Genomic DNA, 24,085 nt, shown 5'->3' with positions numbered 1-24,085 from the left:
GTTTGGAGTAGGTAATCAAACTTTCTACAAGACATTCAAAGACACGCACGACTATTTCATAGGTTTTTAGAGTTTCTGTAATATAGACAAAGATGAAGCCCTTGTTTGGGCGTGAAAGTCAATTCCAAAGCTTTATGATTTGAAAAATCTCTTTGAAACCATCCAATCATAATAATTATCAAATGCGCATCAAGCTTGCCACCCGAAAAGATGTAAGTTTAGTCAGATTACCTCCCCGTGAGGCGACACTGAAGCAGCATGTTTTACTTACTTCGATTCAAACTAAAAATTTGGACCGCATTACACATTGCTAAACCCCCTATTCCGTCAATTTTAGAATACGGTTGGTGAGAGTTAAATGATTCATTCAAAGGGCATGTGTCAGCAGAATTCTTGCAGGATCTTGTGTTTTCATAGAAGGAGAAATCTTCATGAAAAAAGTCATTTGTTTGTTCGCAACAAAATTTTACATGTCCGGAGCATTTCTCCTGTAAACGGTCATAATTATGTAGATATTTCAAATCATGTTCCATGACAGATGAATCAGAAGATACTCCTGGCAGAATTATGTTGTGTGGATCTGTTTGATTTGAGTTTTGAATTGTAACTGTTTTCGAGGTATTGAGTGCTTTTTAGATTTAAAGAATTACATGAATGAGCTTATGAAAAACATGCCTTCAATCATGATAGTATGCTTCGGGTAAAATAATAATATTTATCCTTTATTGCTGAGGTTGAATGGCAGCCGGCAAGGTAACTACTGTAATTTAAACATAATATGTGTATAATAGATCAAGCGTTTGATCAACGCCAATTTCCAGAATAAATCGATTTCCTAATTAATTTTTTTTTACACGTTCAAAATGTTCAAGATAATTCATTGTTAATTGATTTGAAGAAATGTCTGTTTCTAAAACTTAACCTAAATTGTTGTATATATCTTCAAATTTTGAAAGTATGGAAGAAAACAAATAAAAACAGAATTTGATCTTTGACCTTATTTTATGCAAAACTGTTACCACATTTTTTTTGACGACATCGATATTTCAAAAGTACTCATTTTTCCGAATCCAATGATATATAATATAGCCATATAGTATCTTTGACGATTAAATCTTAAAAAATTGGGTCTGGTCACCGTACTATATCTGTTTATTAGTAAAAAATATTGATAGTTGAACTACAAAACCAAATACAACGAAGAATCAATCGTCTGATGCAACGTCAAACTACCGCTTTCAAACATTATGCAAAGAAAGACAACTCTAGACAAACTACAAAAAATATTAAGTCTTTCCAAAAATCAATACTTCATTACGTATAACTTCCGATCATTTCGATTGGTGAATTCACATGACAAAAGGACTGAAACGCGAAGCAGCCATTGTTGTCTTCACATGGCACACGTTTGCACACGGCACGAAATTTAAGGTAAGTTTATGACACGGGAAACGAAATGGGAAACGAAATGGGAAGGTTTTAATGGAGCAGCAAATACAGATTCAGTACAAAAGTTATGTAATAGTAAACAAAGAAAAAAAAACCCAAATACTGTAATATCAGTTGAACGTTGCATCAGCATTTGGTTTTGCTGTTCATAATTTATATTCAATGACACACACATTATTTGTAAAACTGTCATATATCCAAAATAAATAATTAGTTTTTGTAAGATGTGTGATGATTTTGTCAATTTACTTCTGTAGAGTAAATTATGTGACGCACGTGGTACATGTGCGTATACACTTTATTCCAAATAAAATATTTAGCATGGGAACATTCATTTAATTTGGTGAAAAGAGATGTCAAAAACATTACTATTTTCACTGAAAGTGAAAGAAATTTGTTTGCTACATTATCAACATCGTCAATAACATGAATGAAACTATTTTATACTGCATTATTATTGCATCATATTTTTAATCACAATTTAAAATATGATGCAATATTAATGCAGTACAAAATAATTTCATTCATTTTATATGTTGTGTTCTTAATTGACCATGTCCGTGTACCATGTTTTCAATATGATTAAATGTATATATAGTCAACGCTGCACAAAACAGTAATTAATCTCAGATCATTAAAGAATACTACTGAAAAATACTAAGGAAGACATAGAGACTTGTACAGGTTGGGAACCAACCCCTGTATGGTGTTTATACCTGTATAGAGGGATAATCCTTTTTTCGCTAATTCTTCGGAAATTTATTCCTTTCTGAACCCATTGTATAAACAAAATTTAATCAACCGTGCGGTTGCCGGCTGTGTTATCAAAAGATCATTGGATGATTTTACGGGTCGTAACCTTTTTAGCTAACTGGATGGAATGTGAAAGGCACTCGAAGGAGATTTTCGTTTAACAAAAAAGGAAAAGGAGTAGGTCCGGTAAGGACCGATTTTGGCCTCAAATTTCAGTTTCATCTGACGAAAGATTTTGACCACATTTTAAACACTTAAGTGTCTATTTCATATGATTCAATTGATTTATGTGAAAGATTTTAACTTATTTAGTCATTAAAAACGATCCGATTCAAGCTCAAATATATGAAAAATCTACCAAATATGCGAATAAATGTCACTTTTCAGATTGTTTTTGTCAAAAACGAAAGTGGCCGCATCCGTGTTTATCCTCAATCTTTATATATGTTATGTATTATCATCAAATACAACTTCCATTTCAATATTTTGAATAAACACGAATGCGGCCACTTTCGTTTTACACGGAAACCGTCTAAAATTTAACTAAAATGCTGGAATTGTGAAGATTTCAGTAATTTAGCATGACTTAATGGTGCTAGTACCCAATATCTGTGCATTGTATTGTCAAAAACAGCCTATATTTATGTAGCAGAACCATTCTTCTATCCAATAAATAACTAAAAGTTTATATTTTAACAATTTTGTAAAACTGCTATATTTTGGGGCCAAAAAGGGGTATTACTGGACCTACTCCTTTACTTTTGAATCATAAGGGAAAGAGATTCTTCAAATTTACTCCTGGATTATCGATCTTGTCTCACGCCGGAACACATGAAAAACTGTGGTAAATACGAAATATTACCTCGACATGAGAGGATATGTTTATATTGTAATTCAAATTCTATAGAAAATGAAATGCACTTTCTTTTGGAATGCCCTCTTTACAATAACCTAGCTCAGAAGAGATATGACTGATTATATAAAAAAAAATTACACCAGTTCAGTTAATATAAACAGAAGTGATCTTTTTACATGGATCATGAGTGACGAAGATAGCAGGGGTTTTTTTTCTGTGCATACCTTGATAAAGACCTGCAACTTAGAAAATCAGAAAATTAGTTAAATACTCTAATAGATAAAATTATCTCCCCTTGAGCACCAACCCATTCCTTATGCATTTGAACTATTACATTATGTTTCTTTAATCACTCTGTAATGTTTATGTCATGTTGATATTAAATGTTATGCTCTTAATGAGCCCTTTAAATTTGGAAAAATAAAATATTGTATTGTATTGTATAGGAAGATCGTTTTCAAAGTAATTGATAAAATGTCTTGTTTTTTGTGGCTCTTCCAAATCTTGTCTTTTCACAAGATAAAAGAGTTGTGTCTTCTGCTTCAAGAAACTTCAATAACTTTTTCACTGACTGATAAGCCGTTTCTTTGTTAAGCCGTCTGTTTGCATTGAATGCGTCGGTCTGATGCACGCCGTTCCAGACGATTTTGTTCTTAAAGTATAAATCCAAATTATAGAAATGCAGAATAATGTGTGAAAATACTAGGAATTTTGTGTCGCTATTAGTGCAATTTCGTTTAAAAAACATTCTTTTTAAAAAAAGTTGCCGAAAAACGCTGCTTGCAAATTAGAAAAATAAAAGTAATTTGAAAAAGGGTTTTACTTTAGTGAAAATGCATAGTACAAGCAGGTAATGAAAATCAAGTAAAAATGGTTTGTAAGAATGGAATTAACAAAGAAGAATAATTAAATTGTCTTTGAACTTGGTTGCCGGCCGTGTTCTCAAAAAGAATGAATGACAGAATGTTGAACTTTTCAAATGTAATTTTGAATACAGTTTGCAAGTTTTGTCTGCAACTACGCACACAACACAAACCTTTACATCATAAAGAGTATATTTACTATAATATCAAAAATGTGTCTTATTTTATCTATCACTTTTACAACTAACGGAATGTTATTACTAGTAACCTTTTTTTATGGCTGCAGTACAAATGTGTCTTTTAGACACAACTCTTTTCAGATTGTATTGTATCGTCCTGAAAAGGCCTTAAATATTTGCCACCGGACATTTAGCAGAATTAAATCAATCAATTCAAATTGTACATGAAAATCACTGTTTACGTTATGAAATTTTTGAAGCAATTTATCGCATGGAAGTAGGGTGCCATTAACTTTGTCTAGTTTGGTAGGATTAAGTTTTAGAAATGGCTTTTTTTTTCTAGTAGAATAAATAGGAAATTTAGGAAACCAGTCAGGGAAAATGAAAACAAAATAACAAATACTATATAGATCCCGAACTGCATATTTTTTCAAAGCCTCCGAGTAAAAATAACGTTACTCTACATTCAGTAATGACATCTCTTTTTCTTTCAAATTCTATGCATATCGGTCAACTTTGAAGCAATTTATTTTTAAAAGAAACAAGGATTATTATAACATGTGTCTCTATACATGCACGGACTCACTATAAAATCCTGGAAATTGTTAGATGTTACGCGCGATGTTCGTACCTCAAATGGAAATTTCGGTGTAGTTGGCAAGATGCAAGTCCAAAATATATAATTGTGTGATATCATATTCATTGCTATTGTACGTATTTTAAAAAATAACGATTTTTAAAATAAAAACGAAAAAAATAATTGTTGAAACTATGTTTTATGCTGCATGCGACAAGCGACAGTTTCGGAATAAGGGGCAAAAAACAGGTCCCAAATAAGCACAATAACTTTAGTATTAGTTTCTTGAAATCTATGAAATTTTAACACAAGGTTTACGACCACCAAAGGAAGGTTTGTATTGATTTTGGAAGTTTTGGTCCAGACGAATTTGGGGCCAAAAGGGTTCAAAATTAAATTTTGTTTGATTTCATCAAAAAAAGAATTATTGGGGTTCTTTGATATGCCAAATCTAACCGTGTATTCAGATTCTTAATTTTTGGTCCTGTTTTCAAATTAGTCTACATTAAGGTCCAAAGGGTCAAAATTAAACTTAGCTTGATTTTTACAAAAATTGAATTCTTGGGGTTCTTTAATATGCTAAATCTATACATGTACTTAGATTTTTGATTATGGGCCCAGTTTTCAAGTTGGTCCAAATCGGGGTCAAAAATTATTATATTTTAAAGTATTGTGCAATAGCAAGAAATTTTAAATTGCACAGTATTGCGCAATAGCAAGAAATCTCCATTGGCACAGTATTGTGCAATAGCAAGAAATCTTCAATTGCACAGTTTTTATGAAATATTCTTTGAAAATTGGAGTTATCTTTCTTTGTCCAGAATAGTAATTGAATCAACTTAAATCATTGTTTTATACAATATACAATGTATATTCACTTTTACTACCAACTAATAAATTAAAACAATCTTTACCATTCAGTGATTACAAACACTTTTTTTACATTTTAATATTTTATGATGAATTTAAATGAGTAGTTGTTGTTGCAAACTCCATTAGAAATTTGAATTGAGATCAGTTTTGGAATCAGGGAGAGGGGGATGTGAGAAAAAAAATTGGGGCGAGGGGGTGTTCAATTTTTCTCATTTCAGATTTCATAAATAAAAAGAAAATTTCTTCAAACATTTTTTTGAGAGGATAAAATTTAATATTCAACAGCATAGTGAATTGCTCAAAGGCAAAAAAAATTTTGTAAGTTCATTAGACCACATTCATTCTGTGTCAGAAACCTATTGCTGTGTCAACTATTTAATCACAATCCAAATTTAGAGCTGAATCCAGCTTGAATGTTGTGTCCATACTTGCCCCAACTGTTCATGGTTGAACCTCTGTGGTCGTATAAAGCTGCGCCCTGTGGAGCATCTGGTTAATTTTGCCAAAGTCTTTCCGTTTTTAATTTTCCTCTGATTTTTTTTTTTTTTTTGTTATTTTATGTTTTATTAGCACTTTCATTTGACTTTCTTGAAGCTTCTTGTATTATAACTAATTTAATAGAATAATTGTTTTCCAGCTAAATTAAAATATATATATATATATATATATATTCTCTCCCTTTTTTCCCCTTTTCTCTTTTCTCCTTCCCTTTCTCTCGCCCTCTCTCCTTTCTCACTCACTCCCTCTCTCCCTGTCTCCCTTTACCCTGTCTGCCCACTCATAAAGGCGCTCATGGTTAAGGACATACTATATGGTAACTCTAAAGTTGTCTATATTGTAGTTATACTTAAGTGGGAAATATTGATTTTGGGTGATGTTTTGTATGCAATCAGAAATTCGTCTTTTTAAACTGGAGTAAGATAACTATTATTGCATATTAATTTCTCCTAGAAAAAAACGATGTTAAAAGAAATATTGAAAATGAAACCCCAAAAAATGTCTAAATGTATCTGTTTAAAAAAGAATGGATCTGCCTTCATGTCCTTAAAGTTGTATGAAACCCCCAAAAATGTCTAAATGTATCTGTTTAAAAAAGAATGGATCTGCCTTCATGTCCTTAAAGTTGTATGAAACCAGTTTCTTGTAATTTTAATGTTCATGAAATTATTAAATGAATGTATGCATATATACCATTGTTAACTTAAAGACCTGAATGCATGTTTTTTTTTTTTAATATTTATTAAAATCTATTACTTTTTCATTAAGTACCTTTTCTTGTTCTTGATGGCAAGATCATTAACTTTCAAGATTGATCCAAAGTTTACTGGATTGTGACATTGAAAACAATTAACACAGATCTAGAACGTTTACATATGGAGCAAAATATGTAAATTAAGAGAGTCATGATATTTGTTATTTTAATTTCCAATGTGTTACCATTTGTGAATTAAACTTTTCCTGAACAGTTTAACGATTTTTTTCGTATTAATTTTGTTTCTTTGAGAATCAGCTATTACTTCATTATCTTCAAGTACATGTGCAATGTATGTTTATATTTTTTCATCTCTGTTTTCTCATTGCATTTGCAGTGCGGTGGCCACCAGAGGTCTTGTAGTTCTGGTCACTGCATACTGGAAAATATCCACAAATTAGTGTAAGGGACGACAATAATTTTAAAATAGCAGTACACTTATGACAAATTTGATAATATAAAGAATTTTCTTTTTTAAAAACAAATGTACATATTGTTTTATCATGTTTATAGTAAAAATTCAACCATTCAAGTTTATCATGTTTATAAAGTATAGGAAACCTATTCAGATTTTATTTTAATTCCAAGTTAACAAGTTCCATACATCATGTACATGTATGACTATAACATTTTTAAGGGTGGTCATTACGAAAAGTAGTAGATGTACATGTATCAAAACCACTTAAAAATCAAGCAGTTTTACCCAGTACTTAGTAGTATCTGACATTGCATCATAAAAAGAGGGATAGGCACCTCTTACCAGCAGTATCTGACATTGCATCATAAAAAGAGGGATAGTCACCTCTTAAAAATTAAGTACATTTTTTTTTATTTATGTGTTATAAATGGATGGAGAAATGTCTCATTGGCACTGATACCAATTCTTCTTGAATCTATATAACATGTTTAAAACTATTAATAAAAATGAACATACATGACATAGGTTGTGTAAAATTGAAAAGATGAAAATATTTATCCTAATTCTAACACTGAAAACATATAAAAGAGTCTAAATGTTCTATCATCACAGACTATAACTCTATAATATAAAATGCATTAAGTTAGCCAACAGCAGTCATTTTGTGCACTGAAGTAATTATAATTGAATAATGTGTATGCAGCCTATGCATGTATGTACTGTATGTATACATAAACATGAATACGATCATAAATTAGATGGATAAACCAAAAGCAAGATTTTTTTGGGAAATAATAAAAATAACAAGATCAAGATTTGCCAAAAAAAGACTAATTTTCTATAAATGTTTACATTTGAGGTGGTTATGCATGTTATATATGGAATCTTTCTTTTTATACGTTTCAGACACTAATGGGATGTCAATAATGATGTTTTTTTTTCATTCCAGATGTGTTCCTCAAAAATATGCTTTATATGTGTAGCATTATTTTTGCTGTCCTTTTTACCTGAACAAAGTAATTGTAAAGAAACAGAACAAAGCAACTTGTATGACAAAGTCACCCCAAAACATATCAACCCAAACGAGGAAACCCTGAAACAGATCATTCCACAGAACTTCAGTAATACATCACAAAATGCGACACTTATAAAGAGGGAATATTTTATTTCTAAGTTATTTGAAGATTTTGGTAATGAAAATGGTGTTTTGACACATAATGGACTGGATAAAATGTTAAAACAGTTAGGTTTTAAAGTTGGTCATGTTCACAGCATTAAATACCATGATCAAAACGAGTATCATGATCACAGCATAGACCATGATCACAGCGTAGACCATGATCACAGCAAAGACCATGACCATGATCACAGCGTAGACTATGATCACATCAAAGATTTTGATCACAACAAAGACCATGATCACAGCAAAGATCATGATCACAACAAAGACCACAATCACAACAAAGACCATGATCACAGCGTAGACCATGACCACAGCAAAGACCATGATCACAGCAAAGACCATGATCACAGCGTATACCATGATCACAACGTAGACCATGATCACAGCAAAGACCATGATCACAACAAGAATCATGATCACAGCAAAGATCACGATCACAACAAAGACCATGATCACAGCGTAGACCATGATCACAGCAAAGATCATGATCACAGCAAAGACCACGATCACAACAAAGACCATGATCACAGCGTAGACCATGATCACAGCAAAGACCATGATCACAGCAAAGACCATGATCACAGCATAGACCATGATCACAGCGTAGACCATGATCACAGCAAAGACCATGATCACAGCAAAGACCATGACCATGATCACAGCGTAGACCATGATCACAGCAAAGACCATGATCACAACAAAGACCATGATCACAGCAAAGACCATGATCACAACAAAGACCATGATCACAGCGTAGACCATGATCACAGCAAAGACCATGATCACAGCGTAGACCATGATCACAGCAAAGACCATGATCACAGCAAAGACCATGATCACAGCAAAGACCATGATCACAGCGTAGACCATGATCACAGCGTAGACCATGATCACAGCAAAGACCATGACCATGATCACAGCGTAGACCATGATCACAGCAAAGACCATGATCACAATCACCATGATATTGAGCAAAAACATTCAGAAGAGGAAGATCATACTCCCAGGAATCAAGTAAAAAGATCTTTGAAAATTAGCACTAAAAATGACAGCTCTGTTAAAGTGAGTATTTACATTGTGTAACATATATAATTTTCAAAATGTATCTATGAGAGTTATATCATAGTTGGACACGAATATTATTTCAAAAGAGACATTTAGTATAAATCAGCATTCTCACTAAAGCAATTGCAATTCCATGAGTCCTAGCGAGTCAAAAGATGCATCAAAAAAAGTTGTACCAACTGAGTACACATATTATTTTATAGCAAGAGTACGACACATGTACATATATTTTAATGTATTATATGAACATGATTAATGAATAATGAAATTCATCTTTTTTCAATTCTTATCTTTAAAGAAAATGATAATAAAAAAAAAGTACATTTTGTAATTTATATGCAATATTAAATGATCATGGTGATATAATGATATAAAACTTAAGTACTGTATAAAGTAATTTGCTTGAAGGTATTTGAATTCATACACAAGCTATTTACATAAATCATAACCTATCTTATAGGCATGCATACTTCACATGCTTACATTTTTCTTTTCCCTGTGGGTACATTTGACATTTGATCAAAATGGCTCTGTTTACTTAACATGCTTAAGGTGTAAAACCACCATTGATTTCCCCCTATTAGCATCATAAGTTATTGTTAAATTTGCATTTTCAAATTATTGTACATAATTTATCTTTATTTCAAATAAGGTAATGGTTTTTTAAAACTATTTTCGTATGCAACCGGATGTGATGTTCTATGATCTGATGGCATTACACCTTAAAAGGCGATCATGTACATTTCTACATGTTATACATCAGACTAAATGATGTCTGTCCCCTTGGTTCATTTTTTTTTACTTCTTTTTCGTCTATTGTTTTAATTTGTATAACACCAGGGGTCACCACACTTCAGAATGATAGGGACTGACTTCTGCCTGAAGGCCTACCCTAACGAGGATAATTCAGGGAGGATTGAAGGATCGTATCAATTCTTTTGAAGAATTATATCTAAATATGAATTTTCCAAGCATCAAAATCTTTTTGCTATTTTTCAAAGACTTTCACATGTTAAGGTGGATTTTTCCTGCCTTGTCGTGCTTGTGCAAATTGTCCAAAAATATATACATTGGTCAGAGATTTTTTAAACAATAGTCTTGTTTTGAATTGCTAACAATCATGTTTAATAACATAAATATAAACTAAGAACCAAGAACCCTTTTTGATTTTTATTATAATCAATTGATTAGTAAGTTTAAACATCTGCAATGCTGTATATGTTTCACTCTCTTTCATTGCCAAGATCATTCAAATTATTAGTTCATTGGTAGTGGACTTTTATTTTGCACTCTGTCTTTCTTTCTGTCTGTCCATCCACCATTCCTGTAAATCAGCTTTCAGCACTTCTTTTTTTGTGCATACAGACATTGATCTGATATTTGGTATATAGTTTTATCATGACAAGTTACAGATAATGATTGCATTTTTGTCTTGCTTGATGGAATCAAAAAGCGAGACAAATATATGCTGTTGTCGGCGATGACGGCGGCGTCAACAATGTATTAGTTTGTGGTTATGGTGAAGGACTAGTGGTAAGATATTTGGTATGCAATTGTATTTGCATTAGCACATCTCATTATTATGGAGATTATTTGGCCACGCCCCTTTAGTTATATGAAGTCTACTGACTTTGAAACTTGTGCTTACTGTTTAGTTTGTGATTAGGTCTAGTTGATGGTGAATCACTATTGGTCAAAGATATTTGGTATAAGCATTGGCAGATCTCATTTTTATACGACCGCAAAAATTGAAAGATTCGGTCATATATTGGTATGACGTTGGCGTCGTCGTCGTCCGTAGTCGTCGTCGTCCGAAGACATTTGGTTTTCGCACTCTAACTTTAGAAAAAGTTAATAGAAATCTATGAAATTTAAACACAAGGTTTATGACCATAAAAGGAAGGTTTGAATTGTTTTTGGGTGTTTTGGTCCCAACAGTCTAGGAATTAGGGGCCAAAAAGGGCCCAAATAAGCATTTTCATGGTTTTCGCACAATAACTTTAGTATAAGTCAACAGAAATCTATGAAATTTTAACATAAGGTCTATGACCACAAAAGGAAGGTTGGAATTGATTTTGGGAGTTTAAGTCCCAACAGTTTAGGAATTAGGTGCCAAAAACAGGTCCCAAAATAAGCATTTTTCTTGGTTTTTGCACAATAACTTTAGTATAAGTTAATAGAAATCTATGACATTTTAACACAAGGTTTATGACCACAAAAGGAAGGTTTGGATTGATTTTGGGAGTTTTGGTCTCAACGAATTAGGGTCCAAAAGGGTCCAAAATTAAACTTTGTTTGATGAATGAACGATTGGGGTTCTTTGATATACTGAATCTAACCGTGTATTTAGATTCTTAATTTTTGGTCCCGTTTTCAAATTGGTCTACATTAAGGTCCAAAGGGTCCAAAATTAAACTTAGTTTGATTTTAACAAAAATTGAATTCTTGGGGTTCTTTGATATGCTGAATCTAAACATGTACTTAGTTTTTTATTATGGGCCCAGTTTTCAAGTTGGTCTAAATCGGGGTCCAAAATTAAACTTTGTTTGATTTCAACAAAAATTCAATATGGGGTTCTTCAATATGCTGAATCTAACCATGTATTTAGATTTTTAATATTTACGACCGGTTATCAAATTGGTCCACATTGAGGTCTAAAGGGTCCAAAATTAAACTTTATCTGATTTCATCAAAAATTGAATTCTTGGATATCTTTGATATGATGAATCTAACCATGTATTTAGATTTTGGATATTGGAATACCACAAAGGGATGGTAAGAATTGTCTTTGGGAGTTATGGCTCAAACCGTTAAGGAATAAGGTACAAAAAAAGGGGGGAAAAGGGTTTCCAGGTTAATGGACAATTACTTAAGTACAAAACATAATTTAAAAGCAGTGTAAGATTGGTAATTGAAACTCATTTTAATATCTCACCTAAACTGCTTTTAAATTATGTATATTGGAAATTTGCCAAAAACTTTATTATTAATAAATTCCATTGGAAATTTGCCAAAAACTTTAGTTTAATTAACTTCATTGGAAATTTGCCAATATAAAATGTTGCATTGGAGTTATCTTTCTTTGTCCAGAATAGTAGTTAAATCAACTTAAATCATAACTGTATGACATTTTATATTTTATGATGTATTTAAATGAGTAGTTATTGTTGAAAATTCCATTAGAAATTTGAATTAGGATCATTTTTGGAATAAGGGAAAGGGGGAGGTGAAAGAAAATTGGTGGGGTTCAATTTTTCTTATTTCAGATTTCAGAAATGAAAAATAAAATTTCTTCAAATATCAAAGGATTAATATTCAACAGCATAGTGAATTGCTCAAAAGCACAAAAAAATATTTTAAGTTCATTAGACCACATTCATTCTGTGTCAGAAACCTATGCTGTGTCAACTACTTAATCACAATTCAAATTCAGAGCTGTATCCAGTTTGAATGTTGTGTCCATACTAGCCCCAACCGTTCAGGGTTCGACCTCTGCGGTCGTATAAAGCTGCGCCCTGCGGAGCATCTGGTTGGGATTTTTTTTTGGCTCCACCCCCTCAGTCATGGTCTATTGACTTTGAAATTTTTGCTTAGTTTTCATGTATTAGTTTGTGATTATGTCAGTCTACGGGGAACCATTAGTTGTAAGTTAATGATAATTGGTATTCAGTTGTATAAGCATTGACATATCTCATTTCCATGGATATTTGTTGGCCCTCCCCCCTCAGTCACAGTCTATTGACATTGAAACTTTTGCTTAGTTTTCATGTATTAGTTTGTGATTATGTTGGTTTATGGGAAACCACTGATGGTAGGTCAATGATATTTGGTATGCAGTTGTATTATCATTAGCATATCTCATAACCATGGATATTATTTGACCACACCCCCTCAGTTATGGTTTATTGACTTTGAAATTTTGAAGTTTTCATGTATTAGTTTGTATTTAGGTCTGTTTAAAGGGAGCTACTCATGATAAGGCAATGGTATTTAGTATACAGTTCTGTTATTTTAGCATTGGTACATCTCATTTTCATGGAGTTTGTTTAGCCATGTACTTTCAATCATGGTTCATTGACTTTGAATATTTGCAAAAACTTACATGTTAAAGTGTTGCTATTTTGATTTCAACATTTGCATTATCTAAATTACAAAAAAGCGAGACATATCTGCATATGTACAGAATGGAGAAAAGAAATTAGCCCAGTCTTTTAATTTCACCTTTCGGTATATTGATGATGTACTGTCTCTTAATAATAACAGATTCAGTGATCACTTACATTTAATATATCCAAGTGAACTTGTAATTAAAGATACTACCGACATAAATAAATCTGCTTCATATTTAGACCTTTTTCTGGAAATGGCTACTGATGGTAGGTTGAATACCATAATTTATGACAAACGCGATGATTTTAATTTTCCTATAGTCAACTTTCCATTTCTGTGTAGCAACATCCCAGCGACACCAGCATATGGAGTATATGTGTCTCAATTGATACGTAACTCAAGAACTAGCTCAAAGTACGTTGATTTTGTTGAACGAGGAATACTGCTTTATCAAAAGTTGCTAAGACAGTGCTATGAATCAATCAAATTAAGGTCATCACTCAAGAAATTTTACGGTCGCCATCATAAGCTGATTGGCAATTATGACAAAAGTGTGTCAGAAATCATATATAATATTCTTCCTCAGTCATAATAACCTTCAATCATTACCGAACTGAACAAAGAAATAATACGACGGGTGCCGTATACGGTGCAGGAAATGCTTACCCTTCCGGAGCACCTGATTTCACTCCTGGTTTTTAGTGGAGTTCGTGCTGTTTCTTATTTATTATTATAACTGTTGATGTAAATGTCCTTTGGTTTTTTGAGACTTTGTTTACTCCTTGGTTTTGATTGTTATTGTCTCTATGATAACAGTTTATGTTTCTATCTGATGATTTTATCCAGAGTTACGTGTATGGTCCTTGGACTTAAATAATCAGTTGTCCACACTTTTTTCTTTATGCTTGCAGATGTTGATTTGATATATACATTGTAGTTACCACCATGACTAGTTATCGATCAATTTATCATTTTGTTCCAGTGCAATGAAAAACAAACCTTTTTGTCACTTGATGAAACTGGTGAAAACTTCTAGTATTTAAAACATGGAAAACTCAATGTCAATTTTAAATATGTTCGACTTTATTTGCAGTACGTACATGTATTTTCATGAAAAAGGCAATATTCCATCAAGTAGACATTGAAAAGTGCTTGTAATAAATCAACATTTGTTATGTTTGTAGAACACTTCATCATAGTTCATGAGTGGTATAAAATGAAAAAATCACAAAAAGTAAGATCATCGATTACCGCTATTTTAAGAAATTTTCCTTTGATCTTACTAACTGATAATTTCCTTTCTCAGCGGAGTCGAGTGATACATGTACAGAAATTATCGCTATAAACTAAGGAGGCACGTGGCGTTGCTAATGAAATTGACATGAAATTGACATCGTCGTCATAGGTAAAATAGCGATAAACAGATTTTCATTGGTCATTTCAACTTGATTGCTTTTCTCACTTTCGACGTGCCGGCTCAAGCGAGAAAATCAATCTCGTTGAGATGATCAATGATAATCTATGAAGATTGCCAAAAGTTGTATTACTGTTACTACATGTATGTGTGTATATATATATGTGTGTCATTAACTAGAAATTGAATAAGTACATGTATGTGTGAATCAACATCCAATACTGTATGAGATGTGGCAGGAAAATATGTTCTTAATAGTTATGAAAATTTACGACTTGGGCATGTTTAGTTAAATACTGTTATTTATAACGATAATGTTTAATGGACCTTAATCAAGCTATAACATGCAGCAGTCTGTAACAACAACGTGAGACATTGTTGCTCACTTTGCATGTATATAAACTTTTGTAAAGGAAAAACATGTTTGCTTTAATTTTCAGGACAAATATAATGTTGACAGTTTGTTACACGAGTATGGATATACAGATGGTATAACTAGGAATCAGTTTGTTAACTTTTGTCCTGGGTTACTGTTCATGTTGATTAGTTTAGAGCATGCAGATCAACATTATCCCCATGGAATACACCAACATCTGAATACATCAGAGAGTAGCTATCATCTACCAGAAGGTATGTAGAAAGTAAAAAAGAGATATTAAAAGCCTTCCATCGGGCCCCTGGGAGTAAATAGAGGACGTATTGAATTCAAAATTATGTCTAAATGAGTGATATGCATTTGTATTTTCACAGTCGGTTAAAATCTAATTAGAGCTTATGTTTGTCTATGTTTGTATACCTTGCCGACTCTAAATAAAGCTTATTTATATTTATAGTTATATTTGGACACAATATGTCCAGAATGTGTATAAGTTTTGAGGCTTAAACTATAAACAGCAAAAGGAAAATCAGGCGCAAGTGCAGAAAAGTAATTTTTATTAGATTGAACTGTTTATAAACCAATAAATATAAGATTGCCCAATGCAGTAAAATGAATTGACTAAATGTTATTGTATTTCAGTATGGGGATTCAGCTGTCTGTCAGTGCTTGTCATCAGTTTAGTAGAACTACTTGGTGTTACACTTATTCCTTTCATGCAGAAAGTCTTTTATAATCATCTGTTACAGTTTTTGGTAGCGTTAGCTGTTGGAGCCCTCTCTGGAGATGCTATGTTACATCTCATTCCTCATGTACGTTTATTTATTAGTTATGATGTATGATATACATCCAAACATTGATGTTAAGGTTCATGTGGACCCTTAGCCTAAAATTGCAGATTTTTCACCTCAAAATTTACTCAGCGTGCAGACAAACCTATGCATTTGAAAAAGATTTAAGGCATAGCATGCCCTAGATAAATAAATTTCAAATACGTTTTATGTTTTATAAAAATAAAAACTGAACAGGATTTTGCGTTGCACTTTTTTTTATTCCTCCAGAAGGTGTCAAAATAAACTAAGATAGGAAAGAGGTTTGAGAACTTCCCCCACAGGTAATAATTGAAGTGAGCTGTAATAATTGACATGGACAATGGATGGACAATAGATACTTGACAATAATTGGTGTTTTAAACTGTGAACAGGGGTGAACCATATCAAGTGAAACTCAACCATTTGTTAATTTTATCATCTTCTGCAGGGACGAAATTAAGTGCACTGCAAAATCCAGTTAAGTTTTTATTTTTTTGAATCATACAATGCATTTGAATTTTATTAATCTAGAGCATGCTATACATTAAATCTTTTCCAGATGCACATGTTTGTCTTTACTCGAACTACATTTTGAGGTGAAATCACGGGCATTTTAGCCAAAGTATCGAATACCAAAATGATACTCGACTAATTTACTAAATAATGTTATATTCCTCTGTTAAAAGTGGGAGCTATTATATAGCAATCGCCATGTCAATCTGTTTTCTGTCCATCCCTTTTCCAACAAATATTTTTGAAACATTTTTTTCAGGATCTACTGAACAGAACAATGTACTTAGAATTTAATTCTTCACACTTCATGACTACTTTTGGGATTTACTTCATATTGAGTCACCAGCTTGACAATGAGGAGTCGTAACTTGTGAACACCTTTTGGATACTAAAATTTTCAACATCAAGAACATGTTGAATGATAACAAATATTTTTTTCAGTGATAATATTTAAAGTGTGATCTCTTTTTTTATCAGTTAGACACCTACCTCTTTTCTTCCTATTCATGTTTTGGGATTACAAGTGGGGGTATGCTGAGTATGACAATACATGCTTTTGTGTTGTGTACCATTGGTGAAAGAACTAAAGTGTACACATTTTGGTGTTTGTCAACAAGGCAACAGTGATTGTTAATTACATGATACATTTAAAGTGGAACAATTCTTTTATGCTGACATTTAGCCTTTGTCTAACATTTATACACAAACGTATGTAAATATTTATGTTCTACATACATTTCAGGCATTCCAAGGTGGACATGTGCATTCCTCGCATGGTAAACATGATTCACATGACAACTCACAGCATATGTCATCTGTATTGAAAGGACTGTGTGGACTTGGAGGAATATATCTCTTCTTTCTGATAGAAAGACTCTTGACAATACATACACAAGAAAAACGCAAAATGGTAGGTATCAAATATATTCAATTATCCCTGGTTGCTGATATACAAAAAAATAAATTAGATTTCTATATTGCTTTGGTTGTTAAATAAAAACTGATTATTTTACTCCTCCGACGTCATACAGCAATAGTAAAAATGACATGATATAAAATTGATATGACCACATTGCTGTAAAGCTTGAATACATAAATATATATCTCAGTTAAAAACCCTTTCATATTTTTATTTACAGGGTGTATCTAAACACACCAATAATAAGACAGTATATAGTAAGGAACAAAACACCAGTTTTATAGAACATGCGTCTGGACATGATTGTGACCATATGATTGTGGGCATCCACCCTGGACACAAAGGTATGTTTGGTGTTAATTCTTCTAGAGAGGTTCACATGCAATTCACCCTGGATACAAAGGTATGTTTGGTATTAATTCTAGAGAGGTTCACATGCCATTCATCTTGGACACAGAGGTAAGTTGGGTGTTAATTGTAGAAAGTTCACATGCCATTCATCCTGTACACAAAGGAAAAGGTATGTTTGGTGTTAATTCTAGAGAGGTTCACATGCCATTCATCCTGGACTCAAAGGTGTGTTTGGTGTTAATTATAAAGAGATTCACATGCCATTCATCTTGGACACAAAGGTATGTTTGTTGGTAATTCTAGAGAGGTTCACAAGCCATCCATCCTGGACACAAAGGTATGTTTGGTGTTGATTCTATAGAGGTTCACATGCCATTCATCCTGGACACAAAGGTATGTTCGGTATTAATTCTAGAGAGGTTCACATGCCATTCATCCTGGACACAAAGGTATGTTTGGTGTTGATTCTAGAAAGGTTCACAAGCCATTCATCCTAGACACAAAGGTAGGTATGGTGTTAATTCTAATGAGGTTCACATGTCATTCATCCTGGACAAAAAGGTATGTTTGGTGTTAATTCTAGAGAGGTTCACATGCCATTCATCCCGGACACAAAAGTATGTTTGGTGTTTATTCTTCTAGAGAGATTCACATGCCGTTCTTCCTGGACACAAAAGTATGTTTGGTGTTAATTATAAGGAGGTTCACATGCCATTCATCCCGGACACAAATGCAAAGATATGTTTGGTGTTAATTCTAGAGAGGTTCACATGCCATTCATCCTGGACACAAAGGTGTGTTTGGTGTTAATTCTAGAGAGATTCACATGCCATTCATATTGGACACAAAGGTATGTTTGGTGTTAATTCTTCTAGAGAGGTTCACATGCCATTCATCCTGCTGAAACACGTATAAAACAGTTTGGTGTTAATTCTAGAGAGGTTCACATTCCATTCATCCTGGACAAAAAGGTTTGTTTGGAGTTAATTTTAGAGAGGTTCACATGCCGTTCATCCTGGACACAAAGGCAGGTTTTGTGTTAATTCTAGAGAGGTTCACATGCCATTCATCTTGGACACAAAGGTATGTTTGGTGTTTATTCTAGAGAGGTTCACATGCCAGTCCTCCTGGATACAAAGGTATGTTTGTTGTTAATTCTTTTTGAGAGGTTCACATGCCATTCATCCTGCACACAAAGTTTTTACAAAGTCTTATTACCCTTTGTTGGACCTGTCATCTCATGTTCCTAAATGAAGTTTTTATAAAATACATCCTGTTTTATTGTCAAGCCAGTAACATTCATGTTGCAAATTTAGACAAAGCAATCCTCATGATCCTAGGGGTATTGAAGTTGACAAATTTGAAATTGTGTTGTTATGTTTGCAAAATAAAATGTAATTGTATGGGTGACATTGGTATTGCCTTCCAAATCCCCCATATTGTTTTTCTAGACCAGCTCATGCTAAAGTATACAGTTTTATAAGCATTTGCACATCTCATTTCCAAGAAGTCTGTGTTGCCCAACCCCTCAATGATAGTTTATTGAACATGAAGTTTTTGCATAGTTTAAATGTTAAAAGTTTAAATATTTGCAAATAGTAGTAAATATAACATACAGCCAAGACAGATCTTTGCGTCAACAGTTTATTTCAATCTTTAGCATATCAGAATTGTTTGTATTCAACTGGAAAGTCAGGAGCGTGATATTCAGTGGTTGTCGTTTGTTGGTGTGGTTCAAATGGGACTTTAGGTTTTCACTCAGTCCATCTGTCTGTCTGGCCATCTGTCAGTTTGGTAAATCAGTTTTTCGGACTTTGTTTCTTCGTGCTTGAAGATATTGATTTGATATTTGGTTTATTGTTTCATAATGGCAAGTTACAGGTTTGATTTTCACGATTTTACTTTTCTCTTTGTTCAGTTAAAACCCTTTCCCTAGTATTAAAGGTACGATAAGCACCATTTTGGCCCCCCCCCCTATTTCCTCATTTTTCAAATTTTGTTTTGGAAAGATACTTGTCATGTTAAAATATTCCCTTAGGTTTGAAGTTTGTTTGGATGAACTTCAAAACAATTAATTTCAGCAACTGGGTGAGATGAGGGGTAAACTTTCTGTTATTATTCATATATTGTAATTTTTATTAACTTTGGAGGTGTTTTGTTTGTCATTCTTGAAGACTTCTATTTGATAATTAGTATATACAGTTAATCCTGTATTAAGAGACCACTCAAGGAAGATGGCAAAAGTGGTTTCTAAATACAGGTTCCATAATTTATTTATATATCATAGCTATAGCTATATGTCTTGTTTAATTTCAGAAAAATAACCCAGGGTGCAGAGCCCTCACATGTTCTTCAAGATTTAATATTAATTGTCTCGTTATGCAAGACTTTCAAATAATTTGGTCGCTTGTTCCTTATTACTGAATCATAACTGTATTAAGAAAGTTTATTTTTCTAGCCATGCTAATAATATAGTGTATTCAACTTCACCATCGTCATTTTTGGCAAATTTTGTCTCAATCATACAACTGACAATAGCTCTGTTTGAGTAACCCATTTCACTTCAATCCCGAGTTGAACTTTGTAATCGATTTTGGACTTGGTAATAGACGTCCTTATTATTAAACTTTGTGGTAATCAATCGTTTAAACTTGGGTGATTACGTTCTAGCAGATTTACTCAAGGATTGTCGAAAGTTAGAATGTCAACAATTGGCAATCCTCGAGTGAAACTGCTACTGTCGCAATGGCATCAGTCGAGTTTTAACGAGGGGAAGGTGAACATTGATCATCATATCGGTACGATTACAGTTTTTGAACATCGCTGATTCTTCCAAGTAAATCAATTATTATGGTCGTTTTATACAAATTAACGCAGTCGCTCGTCGCTTAACACAGTTAAAATATATAGGAAAATCTAGGGGGCTTGAAAGGTGGTCGTTAACAGCAGTTGGTCGTTAAGGCAGATTTGAATGTAGTATTATCATGACAAATTACAGATCAAGTTGGAACTTTGTTCCATTACAATGAATTTTTAAACGGAAGGGGACTACAGAATGCTTGTTCCCTTTGATTTTTTTTCACTAGTCATTTTGGGACCCGTTATAGCTTGCTGTTTGGTGTGAGCCAAGGCTCCATGTTGAATAATGTACTTTGACCAATAATATTTAACCTTTAATGAACTGTGACTTGAATGGAGAGTTGTCTCATGTACACTTGTACTAGTACAACATCTTCCTATTTCTATGTATGATTTTTGTTTCAGCTTTGAAGAATTATGCTGAAGAATCTCACAATACTGACTGTCACAAGCTGGATGATTTGAGTGACGCAGAGAATCATGTCAACTGGAAGCAGTCTACAGACGAGGAAGATCCATCGCTAGTATTAAGTCATACTCATGGTGGTCATGGTCATAGCCACTGTCATAAAGTACCCAAGACAGTGGCAGCTATTGCATGGATGATCATTATGGGTGATGGAATTCACACCTTTGCTGATGGTTTAGCTATTGGTGCAGCCTTTGCAGCAAGTTTAACAGGAGGATTGAGTACATCTATTGCTATATTTTGTCATGAAATACCTCATGAAATAGGTTAGATATTGATATTGTCCTTGTAAGACTTATAAAAACATTACATTGTTCTGTTTTTGCAATGCCAGAATCTGGCATTGCAAAAACAAAGAACAATTTGCAAGTCTTAAGTTTAAAAAAAACGTTTGCTTCTACAGTGATAGTATATGGCCATTTTCTATCTTGTCTTCGACTTAAGTTGAAAAAGCGCGACATAGCCATCCTACATTCGGTCGTCATTGTCATTGATGGCGGCGTCCCCAAATATTCACTCTGTGGTTAAAGTTTTTAAAATTTTAATTACTTTCTTAAACTATCCTGTATTTCTATCAAATTTGAACAGAAGCTTGTTTATGATTATAAGATGGTATCCAAAAACATTTTTTTTTATAAAAAGAAAATCCTGTTTATCCGTATTTGACTTATGATTAAATGGGATTAGTTTTTCTGCCAGTTAACATAATATTCAATCTGTGGTTAAAGTTTTTAAAATTTTAATAACTTTCTTTAACTTTCCTGGATTCCTACCAAACTTTGACAGAAGCTTGTTTATGATCAAGAGCTAGTATGCAGGAGGAAATTTTGTAAAAATATATTTCCAGTTTTTCAGTATAAGTTACTTATACATATTTTATATGGACTTAGTTTTCTTCCAGTTAACATTACATACAGTCTGCAGTAAACATTAATTACATTTATAAAGTAGGTAAGACACTGGGTTCCGCAGAATCCTTACAAACATTTTTTATCTTCAAAATAGAGTGCACACACTTTTTCATTCTACAGCTCTTTTCAATTTTGCTGTTTTAAAAGAAAAGAAACAGGCTCTCTTGCTTGTTTCTAATATCAAAATATCAAAATACTTTTGTAATTTTAATCGGAATATATTGTATTGGTTAACCTAACTGTGTTTGCAGATCTGCAACATATCGTATTTATTTCCACATGGTAATTTGTAATTTTAAGATATATCACTAACGGACTGGTTTACAACTGCCAAGTATTTCGTATGGAAACATTATCTCGATTTTAATATTTTCTTTAAGATAAGAAGACAAATGCTTTTTTCAAGTGCTATCACACTTTGATTCTTTTTTTTAAAGATTTTAGCATATATAAAGAAAATTTAAATAGATAAAAACTTACTTTCCAATTGTGTTCTAAGATATTCTATTACAACATGTTTGTAGTAATCTAATGGATGTACCTCTTATAGAAAATGTGAAGATATTTTTGTTTTTTTCAGGTGATTTTGCTGTTTTATTAAGAGCAGGGATGACAGTTAAACAAGCCCTGGTATACAACTGCTTATCATCGGTTCTTGCCTTCATGGGTATGTGTGTTGGTATTTTCATCGGTAATATAGAAGGTGCTAGCCAATGGATTTTTGTTGGAGTTGCTGGCATATTCCTGTATATTGCTTTAGTTGATATGGTAAGATAATCATAAGGACTGTTTCCCAAATAACAGCAAGAGCTTTGTAATATAGTACATTTGTGAAGGTTATGTATGGTACTTTATACAATTTTAGTAAAGGTCTTATGTACAAGAACAGATGAACAGTCATCAAAAAGAATTTAATGGAAACCATTGATGTGATTTGGTTGTCATTAAAAAAAAAGATTAGCACTGCAGAATTGAATATATTGTTTGGATGGGACAGATGACTAAATCTGAAAATTAAATTGTGACTATATATATATATATACATGGTCATGGTGCAGGAGTTTCTCGCTGCATCGAAAATCCATTGGTTGCCTTCCACTGTTGTCTCTTTGACACATTCCCCATTTTCATTCTCAATTTTATCATATCTTTATGAATAGACTCAGATCGACGTCAGGTCTCTAATCAACGTGTGTTTCTCAAATTCACGTCCAAATCAAGGTTCAATATTTAAAACCTCTAAACAGCATACAATGAGACGTACTGAATCACAAAAACGAAGTCCGACTGATCAGCAGACTCTCATTGTGATGTATAAATTCATTGAGTTATTTATTTTCAAATTGATCTTATCTGTTTCATTTTGGGTTTTTTTGTGAAGTAGCTTACTGAAATTATACTGTTTTCTTACATTTTTATCAAAATAAAAGGAGAAACACCAGAAAATGACAATAAGAATCACCAACATCATATTACTAGTACATGTAAATGCATATCATATTATAAGTTCATTTGTTCGCCACTGAATATGTTATAAATCATGTCAGTAAACTGTATTTAGCATTAAGTTTTAACTGCAATGACAGTGTAAATTATTTATTTTCAGCTTCCACAGGTGTCTGATGTAGATACAAAGAAGGGAGAGCATCCACTTTGTCATCTTTTGTTACAGATTTCAGGAATGATGTTAGGAGGGGGAATAATGTTTCTCATTGCTATATATGAACATGACCTGAAGAATCTCTTCTGATATGAATCAGCTGATCAAACTAAAAAAAAGTGCTTCCAGCAGCTGGTGACATAAAAGAATGATGGATGATGCAGTAGTAGTATATGTATAAGTTTTGTATGGGAGCTAAAATTACAGTAAAAAATTAAGATTA

At 32.8% G+C, this 24,085-nt stretch overlaps 1 protein-coding gene across 1 annotated transcript; it reads left to right on the top strand.

Annotated features, from left to right (window-relative positions):
* The first annotated feature begins 1,335 nt into the window (after positions 1-1,335).
* LOC139511015 (zinc transporter ZIP6-like) lies at positions 1,336-24,085 on the top strand. The gene is made up of 13 exons (XM_071297581.1): positions 1,336-1,431; positions 8,170-9,465; positions 15,433-15,622; positions 16,011-16,180; positions 17,436-17,603; positions 17,833-18,015; positions 18,267-18,356; positions 18,724-18,813; positions 19,069-19,102; positions 20,621-20,761; positions 21,228-21,557; positions 22,783-22,970; positions 23,809-24,085. Exons 1-13 carry the CDS (start codon positions 1,354-1,356, stop codon positions 23,950-23,952), a joined length of 3,102 nt encoding a protein of 1,033 aa, XP_071153682.1. The 5' UTR covers positions 1,336-1,353; the 3' UTR covers positions 23,953-24,085.

This window comes from Mytilus edulis, chromosome 2 (assembly GCF_963676685.1).
Source record: "Mytilus edulis chromosome 2, xbMytEdul2.2, whole genome shotgun sequence".
Lineage (NCBI taxonomy): Eukaryota > Metazoa > Mollusca > Bivalvia > Mytilida > Mytilidae > Mytilus > Mytilus edulis.
Note: the sequence above shows the minus strand (reverse complement) of the source record. Positions and strands in the feature narration are given on the sequence as shown.